This window comes from Vigna umbellata, chromosome 9 (assembly GCF_029865625.1).
Source record: "Vigna umbellata cultivar VRB3 chromosome 9, Vumbellata_1.0, whole genome shotgun sequence".
Lineage (NCBI taxonomy): Eukaryota > Viridiplantae > Streptophyta > Magnoliopsida > Fabales > Fabaceae > Vigna > Vigna umbellata.
This window is the reverse complement of record NC_142173.1, coordinates 9,623,412-9,637,948: the sequence shown is the minus strand read 5'-3', so window position 1 is coordinate 9,637,948 and position 14,537 is coordinate 9,623,412. Positions and strand designations below refer to the sequence as shown.

The window sequence follows — 14,537 nt, the reverse complement described above, 5'->3', positions numbered from 1 at the left end:
TCCAAGCCATGATCTTTGTATCTCTTGAATTGCAATCTTCATGGAGCATCATGAGTCAAGAGAATATTTTTTCTTCTAACTATTTTTTCCTTGACTTTATCATAGATACAATGAATTTCAATGGCTATTTCTTAAGTTCTTCTTCTATAGGATCATGAGATAATTCTCTATTAGGCCCTGTCATAAGGACGACCCTAGGATCCTTTGAGTTTTAGGTTTGAGGTTAAGAAGTTGCTTTGGGAGTAGTGACTAGACCAATATACATTATTGAACACTGTATCATTTAGCACAAAGAACATGTTTTCAATTAGTTAAGATGTTAGAAGAGACATCTCGGTCAAGTATAGGTGTTTGTGATAAGAGAAAATGAGGAAAACATGTTTTTCTTTCTACTTGATGAGTGATTTTTTTAAGACAAAAATTTATCTTGTTAGGGAGAATGTAAAGACCTAGAAAATGACATTTTAGAAATAGTAGAAGTTTAAAATTTTTGAGACTCGACTATTTAAATTTTAAAGGGTTTTAATATAAATAATTTTGTTATGAATGAGTTTCATAATTTTAGAACACGTCATCTCTCTAGAAACCACTTCTCTAGAGTTCTCTAGTTTCTCACTAGGAGTTCCCATCCTCTGTTAGTTTGATTGAAAAAGCGAGACCGTAGAATTGATCTTGGTGACAAACTCTTCAATTTGGATCGATCAATTTCTCAAATAGACAAAGTCAACTTTTTGTTCCTCTTTTTGGTCGAGTTTATCTAACATTGCATTCGAGCTTGTTGTGGTTGCATGTCACCATTGAGTCTTCTATTAGACACTATGTTAATCAATATTCCTAACGGTGTACCTTAATCATATTTTTGTTGTTCATAGTAGCACATAACACTTCCTATGTGTTTGGAACTATTTTGGGCTTTTCTAGAGCGATTTGGTCATCTCTAAGTGATATCGGTTGAATATATCGTTACCTGTGATGCAATTTTGATACTAAATCAACCCTTTTTGACTTAGAAACTTGCTTGAACTCATGTTTTTAACTTATTTGTGTGAATAAGAGAGTCTAGGTTACACTTGAGGATTTTATTAAATTCCTTTGATTTTGTAGGACATTGGAATGAATTGAAGAGCATTAAAATATCAAGGAGTTGAAACTCATAAAGGACAAAAAGAGCACCAGAAGAGAAGGCTGCAGAAGCTCGCAGGACGCTTGGGCACCCTTTTCTGGGGCCTGGGCGCTGATTTACTTGCAAGCACGCTTGGGTGCCCTTCTTTGGAGCCCTCAGCGTTGCAAGTCTGACACTCATGCCTGAGCGCCCGTTCTCGAGAACTGTTTCACGCCTGGTGCCCTTTATGAGTAAAATATATTGATAAGGGGGAGCACTGGTTTAGCTGAACCCACAATCTCAGTAATATCTGAGTTTTTGATGATGACAACACATGTGTATTTTGTGTTACATGTTGTATATGTGATTGATGTGTTGTTCATTGCATTTCATTGAGTTATATATGTGATTTTATACATGAGTGCATGACACATGTTTTTGGATGAAAAACCATAGGCACTAATGTTGAACTTTAAAATGTGTGCAAAATAACAGTTTGAAATCGATTACATTATGGGATGAATCGATTAAAACTCGTGTATCTGCACAAACGTTTTCAAGTGTGTTGTGAGAGTTTTTCAAAGAGAAAAGTTTTCAAAACTTTGCATAACACTATTGCATAATCGATTTCATGTGATATATATTTGATTAAGTTTGTTATTGTTTTGAAATCTGTCAATGCTTGATATAACTGTTACAACAACTATATTTTTAAATATGTTGACCAAACATTAAATGCTATTTGACTGCATTAATTGTGAATTCAATTAAGTGCTTTGACTGCTACTATCTGTTAAAACTGTATTGGTGTATTCGACTGCATTAGTAGCTTAGTCGATTAAAATGCGTCAAAGATGTGCTATACTATAAATTGATGCAAATTTGATTTTTGTAGAGACTTTTGTGATTCTAACATTTTCATATTCTTTTTGCAGAAAAGTGCAAAGCTTACAGAAAGAGAAAGAGCTCCAAGAAACTAGTTTAACCGTGGTGATCAACTAGGTGTGATTTCTTGAAGAGCAAGTTTGTTGAGTTTTCAAAGTCTAATCTATCTACACATTTAGGTGTTTACTACAAGATCAGGTTCTACAATCTGCTGAAGATTGGGTTGACTTCCCTGTGGTGATTACAGGAAGAAGGACGTTATGCGTTCTTGACTTTGAGGGTGCCTCAAAAGGGTTGGACTGCAGGAGAGGGGATTCTTGTTGTTAGTCTGTTTGTATACTATCTATATTTTGATTAGAGGGTTAGATAGGTGTTTTATATTTTTGACGTGAGGTCTGTATAAAAAGCTTGTTGTAAAAACCTTGATCATTATAGTGCATTGGCTTCTTGTGGTTGGAAGGACATTGGATGTAGGCTTGACTGAACCAGTATAAAAACTCAACATTTGATCTTTCTTATCCTACTCTGTTACATTCAATTGATTATACTCTTTACGCATTCGATTAAATTTCCGCTGCAATGAAAATCTTTTAACTTGTGTTTCAAGAAAAGTATAAAGGCATCTCTTTTGGTGAAAAAGATTTTGAAAGTTTTAAATTTTATACTTCACCAATTCACTCCTCTCTTGGTGTGAGAAATTGATCCATTCTTTTTTAACAAATGGCACTAGAGCTGGTTTTCATAAAATATTTGAAAAACTAGTCGACTACAATTTTCATTCAATCGACTGATCCTCGAAAATGGCATTTGTTTCTCAAACTATGAAAAAAAGTGAATATGGTTTTGAACTAGTGCATGTTGCATGTAATCATAAACATAATTTCGTTACTAATGGATTTTATGAATCTTTTGAAATCGATCTGTTGCGAAACAAGAAAAGTGGTGCAGAAGGGCTGGAAACAAGAATTGGAAAGATAGATCTGCAGGCTGGAAAATTTACAAGATTCCTAAACAAGAAGAAAAGCAACAGGGATCAAAAGGAAAATAAAGGGAGCGTATCAGAAAGCAAACTCATCATGATGGAAAAATCTGAAAAGGAGAAAGCCTGTTTGGAACAAGAAGTAAAGGATTTCATGTGGTATCTGGACAGTGGATGCTCTAGGCACATGACAAGAGATCCAACAAAATTTACAAGCATCTCTTACAAGACTAATGGACACGTCACTTACAGTGACAAGAACAAAGGAAAGATCATCGGTATTGGTAAAATTCAAACTCCCTCCACATATGAAATTGATAATGTGCTGCTTGTTGAAGGATTGAAACATAATTTGCTCAACATTAGTCAGTTGTGCGATAAAGGGATGAATATTATTTTTGAACCAAAGTACTGTTTGATTAGCAACGGGTTAACTGATGAGTTTTTATTAATCGGAAAAAGATATAACAACATTTACATAATCGATTTTAGAAAGACTTCATTCAAATCTGTTGTCTGTCTTATGCCTAAAGAAGATGATGCATTGTTATGGCACAAGAGACTAGCTCATATTAAAATGGGTCAATTAAACAAGCTAGTGTCTAAAGATCTTGTCATTGGTGTTCCTAATATACATTATGCTTCAAAAAGATTGTGTGATGCTTGCCAAAAAGGAAAACAGACAAGACAATCCTTCAAAAATAAAAGAGAAATGTCAACCATTAGACCTCTGCAACTGCTACACATGGACTTATTCGGTCCCTTAAGAGTAAGGAGTCTTGGAGGAAATTTGTATGACTTAGTTATTGTTGATGGTTATTCGCAGTTTACTTGGACCTTCTTCATCTCTGCCAAAAGTGAAACTTTCAGGGTGTTCAAGAAATTTGCTATAGCCATTTAAAATGAAAAAGAGCTCAAAATAAAGTGTATAAGAAGCGATCATGGAAAATAATTTCAAAATGAAGCATTTGATGAATATTGTGCAGAGATGAGAATTACTCACAACTTTTCTGCTCCTAGAACACTACAGCAAAATGGAGTAGTGAAAAAAAAAATAGAGCACTAGAAGAACTTGCAAGAACCATGCTGAATGAGAGGGACTTGCCGAAGTACTTCTGGGCAGATGCAATGAGCACAACATTTTATGTACTAAACATAATTGTAATAAGATCAATGCTGAAGATAACTCCTTACGAATTGTTCAAAGGAAGAAAGCCAAACATCTCACATCTACGAGTCTTTGGATGCAAATGTTTTGTTCTAAACAATGGTAAGGAAAGCCTTGGTAAGTTTGATTCTAAAGTCGATGAGGCTGTATTTATTGGTTATTCTCTCACAAGTAAAGCAATTCGTGTCTATAATAAAAGAACAATGTGTTTTGAAGAATCTATCCATGTGGTCTTTGATGAGCATATTAATGCTATCACTAATCCTGTTCACCCTAGAAAGACAATAGATGCAGATGATTCCGCTGGAGAAGAAAAAGAAGATGAAGCAGTTTTAAGGGAAGAAGATTCTGAAAATGTAATCGATCCTCCTAGAGCTGAATCGATTAAGGAGTGGAAAACACCAAGAAATGTCTCAACAAGAAACATCATTGCTGATATCACGAGAGGAATTTCCATCAGGCGTCAACTTAATCAATTATGCATGAATGTAACATATGTTTCTAAAATTGAACCCAAAAATATTGAATCTACTATTGTTGATGAAAACTGGATGATGGCCATGCAAGAGGAATAAATCAGTTTAAGAGAAACATTGTGTGAGATCTTGTTCCAAGAACTGAAAAGTTACAAGTTATTGGCACTAAATGGGTCTATCGGAACAAGATGGATGACTCAGATGAAATCATAAAGAACAAGGCAAGGTTGGTTGCTAAAGGCTACAACCAAGAAGAAGGAATCGATTATGATGAGACTTATGCACCTATAGCCAGACTGGAGACAATAAGAATTCTACTCGTTGTTGTATCTGTGATGAAGTTTAAGTTGTACCAAATGGATGTCAAGAGCGCGTTTTTGAATGGGTATATTAAGGAAGAAGTCTATGTGGAACAACCAATAGGATTCCAAGATTATGAGCATCCAGATTATGTTTTCAAACTTAAAAAGGCTTTATATGGATTGAAACAAGCACCAAGGTCATGGTATGAGCGTCTAAGTGAATTCCTGATAAAGAAAGGATTCACTAGAGGTAAAGTGGATTCTACTCTCTTCATTAAGAATTCCAAAAAGGATAAGTTGTATGTGTAATTTATGTTGATGATATTATTTTTGGCTTAACTAATCCCACGTTATGGAAGGAATTTTCTAAGACTATGCAGGAAGAGTTTGAGATGTCCATGATGGGAGAACTCACATACTTCTTGGAACTTCAAGTTAAGAAGACTGAGAATGGCATTTTTATACATCAATCAAAGTACTACAATGACCTGTTAAAGAAATACAAAATGCTGGACTACAAAGAGGCTACAACACCTATGACAACTAACTACTATCTTGATCTTAATGAAGTAGGAAAAAATGTTGACCAGAAAATGTATAGAGGTATGATCGGATCCCTATTGTACTTAACTGCTAGTAGACCAGATATCATGCATAGTGTGTGTCTTTGTGCTAGATTTTAGTCTCAACCAAAAGAATCACATCTTACTACTATAAAAAGAATTTCAAAAATACTTGAAAGGAACCAATAATCTTGGTTTGTGGTATCCAAGTGGTTCGAACATTTTTCTTGAGGGATATAGTGATTTCGTCATTTGCTAGGATATTCTCTAGTTTCTTGGCATTCAAAGAAACAAGCTTATGTGGCTTTATCTACCATAGAAGCTGAGTACATAGCAGTTGGAAGCTGTTGTGCTCAATCTCTTTGGATTAAGAGTCAACTAGAGGACTATGACATATCATTAGATCATATTCCCTTAAAGTGTGATAATACTAGGGCAATTAATTTGACAAAAAATCATGTTCTTCACTCCAAAACTAAGGATATTGAAATAAGGCATCATTTCATACGAGACCACATCCTCAAGGGTGAAATTAAGGTCGAATATATCGATACCTTACATCAATGGGCATATATTTTTACAAAACCTTTGAACAAAGAAAGATTTTATACTATTCGAAATGAACTTGGAATTTTGGATAATTGTAGTATAAAATAGATTAAAATCGATTATTTTGTGCTTGTATGCAAATGAATTATTGATTACTGCTACTTTAATATATTTGCATACTGATGGACAAATTTATGAACACCAAATTATGATGTCACAAACTTGTTTTCAATCGACAAGTATGACCGAATCGTTCAAGTAATAAAACTTGGTAAGACCAAGTATCGTTCTTCCCAAAGGACTCACGGCCTAGTTTAGTTATGTGGTTTCTTGATTAACTAAGACTTACAAACGAAATATTCGGGGTTTAAAATGCAAGACAGAAAATAAACATGTATGCATGTATTTTGATCAATGGCAAAAAGCAAAAGATAAACACTTTCAATGAAATTTATGTATGGATATGTTGTTGGGGGTCAATTTCATCTTATCCACTCTCATATATTTTAGGAATTCAACAGTCAAATCATCATTGTTAATGCCACTCTCTAATGTACCTTTCCAGAAGGCTTCTCCCTAATCACGAGTTCATACAATTCCTAGCATTCCTAATGATCAGTTCATAAGTGCAGGAGCTTAACGACAACCAATATAAAATTGGGAGAAATTCCCCGGATCTAGACTTCCCCGTACGTGCCCGTATCGACAAAACCAATAATCATGCATCGAATGAGTTAAACAATGCAAGCATTAAGCAAAGAGGAAAAACCCTAACTAATGATGAAAGAAAGCATAAGTCTTAATTAAAAGATGTAAAAACAGATTCCATATATGAGAGTTTCACAAGACTACATTGATTCCCCAATAAACATACAGAGTTTAGTTCACCATATTCATGGTGAACCTAGATGAATTACAATGAAAGAATGAAAGAATAAACCCTAAAAAGGTGAAGAGGAAGCCTCAGCATCCAAGATCCTCCTTCAAAGGGGTGGAAGAGAGAGTGTTTGCTTCGTTCCAGCCAAAGATACCTAACCCTAGGAAACCCTAAAGCTTATGTATCATTCGTAAATTACAAAAAGTCAAGTCCAAGCCCATTAAAGTGCCGCTCAGCGGTAAAATACCGCTCAGCGGTGAGTGCGTGACTTGTTTTCTCCCCTCAGCGGACCTTATGTGACTTCCAGAGTGCCGCTCAGCGGTGAGTGCGTGACTTGTTTTCTCCCCTCAGCGGCCATTTTGCCCCTCAGCGGACCTCCCGCAAGCTCCTGAGTGCCGCTCAGCGGTAAACTGCCGCTGAGCGGTGACTTCGGCTTCTCCTTTTGCACTTTTTATTATCTTTTCTGATTTCATCTCTCTCCTTCTTCACTTCTTTCACCAAATTCACCTTAAAACCTGCACAAAAACACTGAAATCAAGCATAAACCTGTCCAGCTCTCTTATTTCCAAAAATATAAAGAAAAACATGATTTCAAGCTAGTTTCTAAGTGTAAAGGTTGCTTTTAGTGTCAATTTTAATCATAAAAATAACAGTTTTTCAACTGTTATCACAACCCCAAACTTAAAACTTTGCTTGTCCTCAAGCAAATAATATGTAACTCCATCTTTAAACCAATTCATATGATGGTTCACTTCATTCAAAAATCTTCTTTTCAAGATAAGCAAAAACTTCACTCAAACTTATGACCAAGAGTTCAATCAAGATGTGCACATGCTTTAGTGTTCACAAAGTCATTTAAATTCCAACAAATGCTATTTTAATGAATGATCAATCAATTAAGCATGGATGTTCATGTGTTCATGTGATATTTCCTCACTAAGTCAAGTGTTTCACTCACACTCAAGTGTATAAGAGATGATCACTCATTCACTCTTCTATCACAATGTTACATGAATTAACTTTGCCTTTCATTTTACCACAATCAAAAACATTCACAAGCATGCATCATCACAAGGACTTTTCTATGGCTTATAATGTGGCTGGGCTAACAAGAAAATTGGTTTTTCTAGATCACAAAATCCTTGAGTTAAGAGAATCATAACAACACAATCATCTTATTCATACCCAACTCTCTTTTTGCCTTTGCATTGAGCTTTGCTTCTTTTTCTTTTCTTTTCCTTTTTCTTTGCATATTCTTACTTTTTAGCTCTTAGCTCAATGCTTTTCATGTTTTCCCAACAACCCCAAACTTGAACATTAAACAATACCACACAAAATCTTCTACTTAACTCAAGGTAAAGATTTTCAACTAAGGGTTTTCAGTGTATATTCAAGGCTAAGGGTTCAAAGGATAGAACACACAGTGTTCTCTTTTAGTGGGCTAATTTTATGAATTTGGCCAATAAAAAGGTTTTCAACAAATGGCCTTGATCATGTGATGCAAAACAAGCAATTGATTCAATCATAGAAAACCTGGGCAAAATCATTCATGCTTTCAAAGTAATAGCATTCAACAATAACAACTCTGGAGCTCAAAATCTCACACATAAGCTCATTCACATTTAACATACACATCCTGCTTAATTTCACAATCACAATCATAATATCCTGCATTTGTTCACAAAGCTTGTGAATCACCTGTATAAGCATTTAATGTGCACATCTATCTCGACATCAATCAATCATAAGCATCATTCAGCATTACTTATCATACAATCACAGTTAATAGCAAACCATCACAAGAAACCAGGTTTCAAATATAGTACATCAAACCCTAATCTAAAAACAAAAACAAATAAGTTCAGAAAACTTAAACCACAAAGCATAAGCACATGATAGCATTCATCAGTAAATGCTATCTCAGCTCCTCATCAATCTGACCTGTCCTCTGTATCTTTCTCTTCCTCCTCATCTTCATCATCTTCAAATGCATCATCCTCATCAGCTTCATCTTCTTCCATATCTCTAGCTGAAGCTTCAGCTGCTTCAGCTCCTCCTCCATGCACTGGTTCCTCTGGCCATGCTACAACATTATGGAATTCATCCATAATCCACCTGTGGGCTGGAGGTGTATCATACATCCCCACAATCATCTCAGCAGTGGCCACCTGCCCTCTGTGAATGGACTGCAACTGAGCCCCTATAAGAGACATATACATGTCCCTCATCTGGAATGGCTCTGCTTCATGTGTCTCAGCAGATGTCTGGCTCTGTGCTGGCCCTCTCTCTCTACGAGCACGGCGTGGTGGAACTGGCTGAGCTGCATCATCACCTCCACAGTACTGTCTGTAGTAGGCCTCATCAATAGCTTTTCTTGGCCTCTCAAAAGGTGGAGCAGAAGTGTCCACCCCAGCTATCTTGCAAAGGTGCGTGATCAAAGAAGGATGTCCTGGTGGTGCTTTGTTGTTTGAAGTATTGGCGCACACACTAATCTCATCAGCTATCACCTGCCCAATATTAACATTCAAGTTTCTGATAGCACAGTAGATGAAGAATGCCCTACTGAGAGTAATATCTGACACATGTGAACATGGCTGAATGTTGGCATGAGAAAACGCCATCCAATACTTTGCAAGAGGAGTCAAATTTGTCCTCCTAATGTTAACCACTGAGCCAGATCGATTCCTTTGGAAGTGTCCTCCAGGTATACACAGTACTCTCTCCACATCCTCATAATCAGCACCTTCCTCCATGCAAAGAGCAAACTGGCACTGCTCACCAGCCCATACAGTGTCCAGAAAGTTATTAATTGAATCAGGATCATACCTGATAGCATGGCCTCTAACATAGCCCAAATAATTCTCAGCTGGATAATCACCAATCTTCTTTGCATTGGTGTAAAATTCCTTAACCACAGCTATGTTGGCAGGTGCAGGATAAGTGGCTAGCTTTCCCCAGTCATTCCCTTAAACTTGCTCTCCAAATTGAGGAGCAAGGTTAGGTATCATTCCAACCTTTCTCTCCATCAGAAGTCTCCTGTCCTGAACCACTTTAAAGTGCTTCTCATGTTTCCTAGAGAGGAACCTGCTAGAGTGGGGTTGCTCTGGTTGCTTTTCCTTTCTCTTGGTTGCCATGGTTTTCAATCTTTTTCCTGATGAGGATGCCATTCCTACATTTAGAACACAAACAAAACCACAGAACATGATGTTAATCATTAGTACAACACAGAACACAACTCCTTTCGAAGCTAAACCACCGCTGAGGGCCAGAATTCCCCCTCAGCGCCACCAGTACCACATTCCAGATCACACAAAACTAGAAAAATCAAATCTGGCAGAGTGCCGCTCAGCGGCAGTTTACCCCTCAGCGGTAACTCTGCAGATTTTTGAAAAACCTGTTTTAAAGCTTTCCTAACTCCACCCAATTGCAATTTTCAGTTTTCCAGTTCATAATCATGCAGTTTAATCGGTTCAAACATCAAATATATCATCAAATCATGCAAAGAAATCAAAACCCCTAAATTTTCATGCTTTGACAATCATATTCAAAATCAAAAACCCTAGAATGAAAAAAATGCATTTTACTTACTTGGGTGGAGATACTAGATGCAATGAGAATGCTTCCAAGCTAGAATGCTCTCTTCCAACCCCAAACTTTGATGGCACACTAGTGAAAAAGTGAGTGGAAGAGAAATTTTCTTAAGAGGGAAGAGTGAAAAGATGTGGAAAACCTAGGAGAAGGTATGTGGGAGTGTTTGTGCAAAGAAAAGTCTTAAAGTGTGAAAGAATGCGCAGCTTAGGGTTTAAAAATACCCTAATGGGCTCGGCTCCCGCTAAGGGGAACTAAAACCCTATTCTGCGAGAGTACCGCTCAGCGGCACTTTCGTGATGTGTTCTTCTCCTTCTTTTCTTAATGATGGAATCCTACTTGACTTAGTTTTCCTTTTGTAATTTTACTTTTCCTAGCTTAGCTCTTAAGGAGTATGGGTTACTATAAATACCCAACTCCTCTCTTGTATTAGGACTTTTGAGCTGAATGAGAATTATATTTCTGAAATCAGAATAATTCTCTCTTGAAAGTCATAGGCTAGAGAGTCCAAAGACTCCCTCTAGCCACCTTCCAAGCACACTCTCATTCTTCCATTTTCTCCAAAATTCCACGGTGCTTTCTCTCTCTCCTCCACGTTACATCCTTCGCTGCCACCTCTCCTCGGGCTTTTCATCTCACGCACATGCCACTTCATTTCTCATTTTCCCACTCGCGCATCCTCATATTCACATTTCCACTTCGAACGCTAGGGTTTCTCCCTTTCAAACGCATCATTATCACGGTAACCCTCTACTCCATTTCTCTCTTCACAGATTCATCTCTTCATCATCTATAAGCCTCATTCTCTTCACAGATTCCACATCATTTTCACCATTTTCTTCATTTTCTCTGAGTTTTGACCGATTAAACACCTCTCCAATCTTCGTTCTTCTCCTTTCCACCGTTTAAAACACCATTTCCACCGATTAATCGGTCAATTTAGTGATTCCTCACTGTTCTAGGGTTTCCTTCGTGTTTATAAGGATTTCCACCGATTAAATCTCGGTCTAGGGCTTTGTTGTGTTCGCTCTCGGTTTTCCTTAGATTTCGTTCGAGTCATTCTTCGATTTAGAGCTTCCTCTACTTTCCGCTGCGTCTTCACTCGTCGGAGAAGCTTCGAGGAGTCCGCGTCGCGCCTTTGGTCACTTCTCGGAGTCATTCGTCCATCAAGTGGTATTCAGAGCAAGGTCGAACACGCTTCGAAGGTAAGTATCTCTGTTTCGATTCTTGTTTCAGTTTGATTCGCGTCTCTGTCTTTGTTCTAGTTTTGTGTTTTGATTCTGTCTTGATTCTGAGTTTATTCTTCCATTTTCGCGTTCTTAGTTAATTTCTTTACTGTCTTGTGTTTAACTTTTGTTCGTCATGGAATTCTCAAAGTGTTTTGCCTTGATTCAGTTTCAGAATGTGTTGTTTTTTTTTCTGTATGAGATTCAAATATGTTTGTTCGTTCTTGGATCTCAATTTCTGCGTTTAGGTTTTCAAGTTGAGTGTTACTTATTTGTTTAAGCTTTCTTGTTCTGTGCCTTTGAGTCATTATATTGAGTATTATTTCATTTTATTTCGGTGCAAGTCTTTGTTTGAGTATTTTAATTTCTAAATCCATTTCTGTTTTGTCTATGTCATGTTACTTTGTTTTAATTGTCAATTAAATCTGAGTTTAATTGTGATTCAATTGAGTTTTTTTTTTGCTTTGAGTAAGATCTGTTCATCATCATAAGCAGTGACATTCAATTGAATGAGCTTGATGCAGACTTCAACAGCAGTTTTAATGTCATTTCATTTATCTGAAGCTGTCTTGAGTTTTTGATGCTGACCATTACATGTAATTTGTATTGCACTTTTGAAATTCTGTGAGCTGAAAGTTGAATCTGCTTGTGGATAGCAAATGCACACCAATTAAGCTATGAAATGTTGCATTGAGCTTGGGTGCAAGATGCTTACAGCAGCATCAGTCTTTCATTTGGCCAGCTACACCGAACTGGTTTTTCTTTGAAGTCTGTGTTAATGTTTTGAGTGTGTGTTTGTTCTACTTAGTATTAGATCATTACTAAGTTCTAACATCAGTACATCCTAGAGTCATTGTGTCTGAGTGCTTTAATTTCTTTTCTGCAGAATTAAATTTGATTTGACTTGTGTTACTGCACCTTTGTGTCAAAGTTGTTCTGGCTTAAAATTTGTAAGTGGTTGATGATTAAGTCCACAAAAAAAAATCTGCATCACATCAGCAGTACTTGTAATCTTGTACAAAACAACCACTAAATCTGTGATTTGAATTTGAACCTAGCAGTAACACTTGTAATTGGAGTTGATTCTACTGATTTCATTGTAAAACAGTGCATAAGGCTGAAATTAACAATGTTAAATGCTGCACTACAATTCTGAAATAAAGTGAATCAGTTTGAACATTTGTTTACAAAAATTCTGCAATTTGTTCTTGATCTTTTATTGCTTTTGAAATCTACTCTAGAACTGATCTTAGGATCCTGTTTGAGTGCTTACTGTGATCAAAAGCTTTGTTTCTTGCTTGTCATTGTTGAATGTCTTAGTTTTGTCTACATTACATGTAAAATCTGTTCAGCTGTTCTAATTTGAGCTTTATTGTTTTCATAATCTGATCTAGAGTTGATCTTGAGTCAGTTTCATTATCTGCTGTGTTGTCATTGTCTTGTGGCTGTCCTGCTCTGATTTCTGATCTTTGACCTTAGCCTAGCCATTTCTTTATTACTTGAGAAGTTTTTTCACTCTGGATTTCTGGAATTTGAAAGGAGGTTTGTGTGCTTGGTAGCATTTTAGGTGGTGGTGGTCTGGAATACTCTCCAGCTGTGTACTGCCAAGGGAGAATCTCCCTTCCAAACCTTTCCATTTTGAGTGCTTTAAGTTTTCAAAGTGAAGCCTGAGTGTAGTGAGTTTCGTGAGGCTAATTTGGCCTAATTCCTTGGCACTTTGAAATAGAGAATTTCATTGTTCATCTAACTGTGTTGCTGATTGTTCATTGTGCAGGAAAAGGAGTTTGAGTGATCAAACTAGAGCAACTGTGATTGTACTTATTTTAATCTGCTCTTGCATTCATTTTGAACCTTAATTTGTTTGCTGAATCACTGCTACTTTACCTGTACTGATTGCATTTTGAACTTCTTCATTTTGTTGCATCAACACTGTTTTTAATTGCCAATTCCTGATTACACATACTTCTGCACATACTGCTGCACATTGTATTTCATTGGTTTGATCAGATTGGTCTGCTACTTTTGATTAATATCGAACATTGTTGTCACCAGGTTGGTCCATTGATTCTGACCAGTTTAATTCACTGATTTGCTATACAGGCTATACTGGTCATTTAATTGTGAATCAACTTATTCTTCATTTTCCCTGCATTGTATCATGTGGTATATCTACTGTTTTTGGTGTAACTGTGCATATCTGATTTAATTGGTGTCATATAGCTAGTGCATCAGTTACAAGAATGCAGTGTAGGATGTCTACAAGTGAAGAATGAATCTGCTGATTAGTTGAGCACGAGGAAGAACCTAAAATCAACAACTAGAAATAGCATTAATCAGGGAAGTTGCTTAGCTATATTGCTTTTGTTTGTTTAAACTATTTGTGTTATAGCTTGCAATTTGTTGGATGTTGTGATTTGCTGAATTGGGTGTGATTTTCTTGCAGTTTATTCCTAGAGAGCAAAAGACAATTTCTTTGTAACTGCATCAAGGGCACAAGACCGAGAAAAGGGAAGTGCTTACTGCCATACACATCACCTTGTGTAATCTGTTTTGGATAAGCAAATTTTGATTGAAGATCCGTGCATTTACTTTGTAGGAAACTGATCAGGAAAGACCAAGAGAGTTGATAGCCGAAGCACAAAGTGGAACAACAAAGTTGAGCATGAAGTGGACCAGTACCAAGACCGTAGCAGCCTAGTATAGTTATTTTCTTTTGTAATTGTTTTCCTTTAATTTGTTTGTAATAGGCTTGTGTTAGCCTACTGTTAGTTTCATTTTTGTTGTGTAAAAGGGCCTTTTATAAAGTCCAAGTTCTTTGGAAG

The 14,537-nt window shown here is 36.6% G+C and overlaps 1 protein-coding gene across 1 annotated transcript in view; it reads left to right on the top strand.

Annotated features, from left to right (window-relative positions):
• The first annotated feature begins 5,286 nt into the window (after nucleotides 1-5,286).
• The window catches only part of LOC148192498 (uncharacterized), a 47,180-nt gene continuing 37,929 nt past the window's right edge, over nucleotides 5,287-14,537 (top strand). The window contains exons 1-2 of the mRNA XM_088099213.1: nucleotides 5,287-5,515; nucleotides 5,735-5,910. Coding sequence (XP_087955339.1) covers nucleotides 5,287-5,515; nucleotides 5,735-5,910 — 405 coding nt within the window. The remainder of the gene's footprint in view (nucleotides 5,516-5,734; nucleotides 5,911-14,537) is intronic.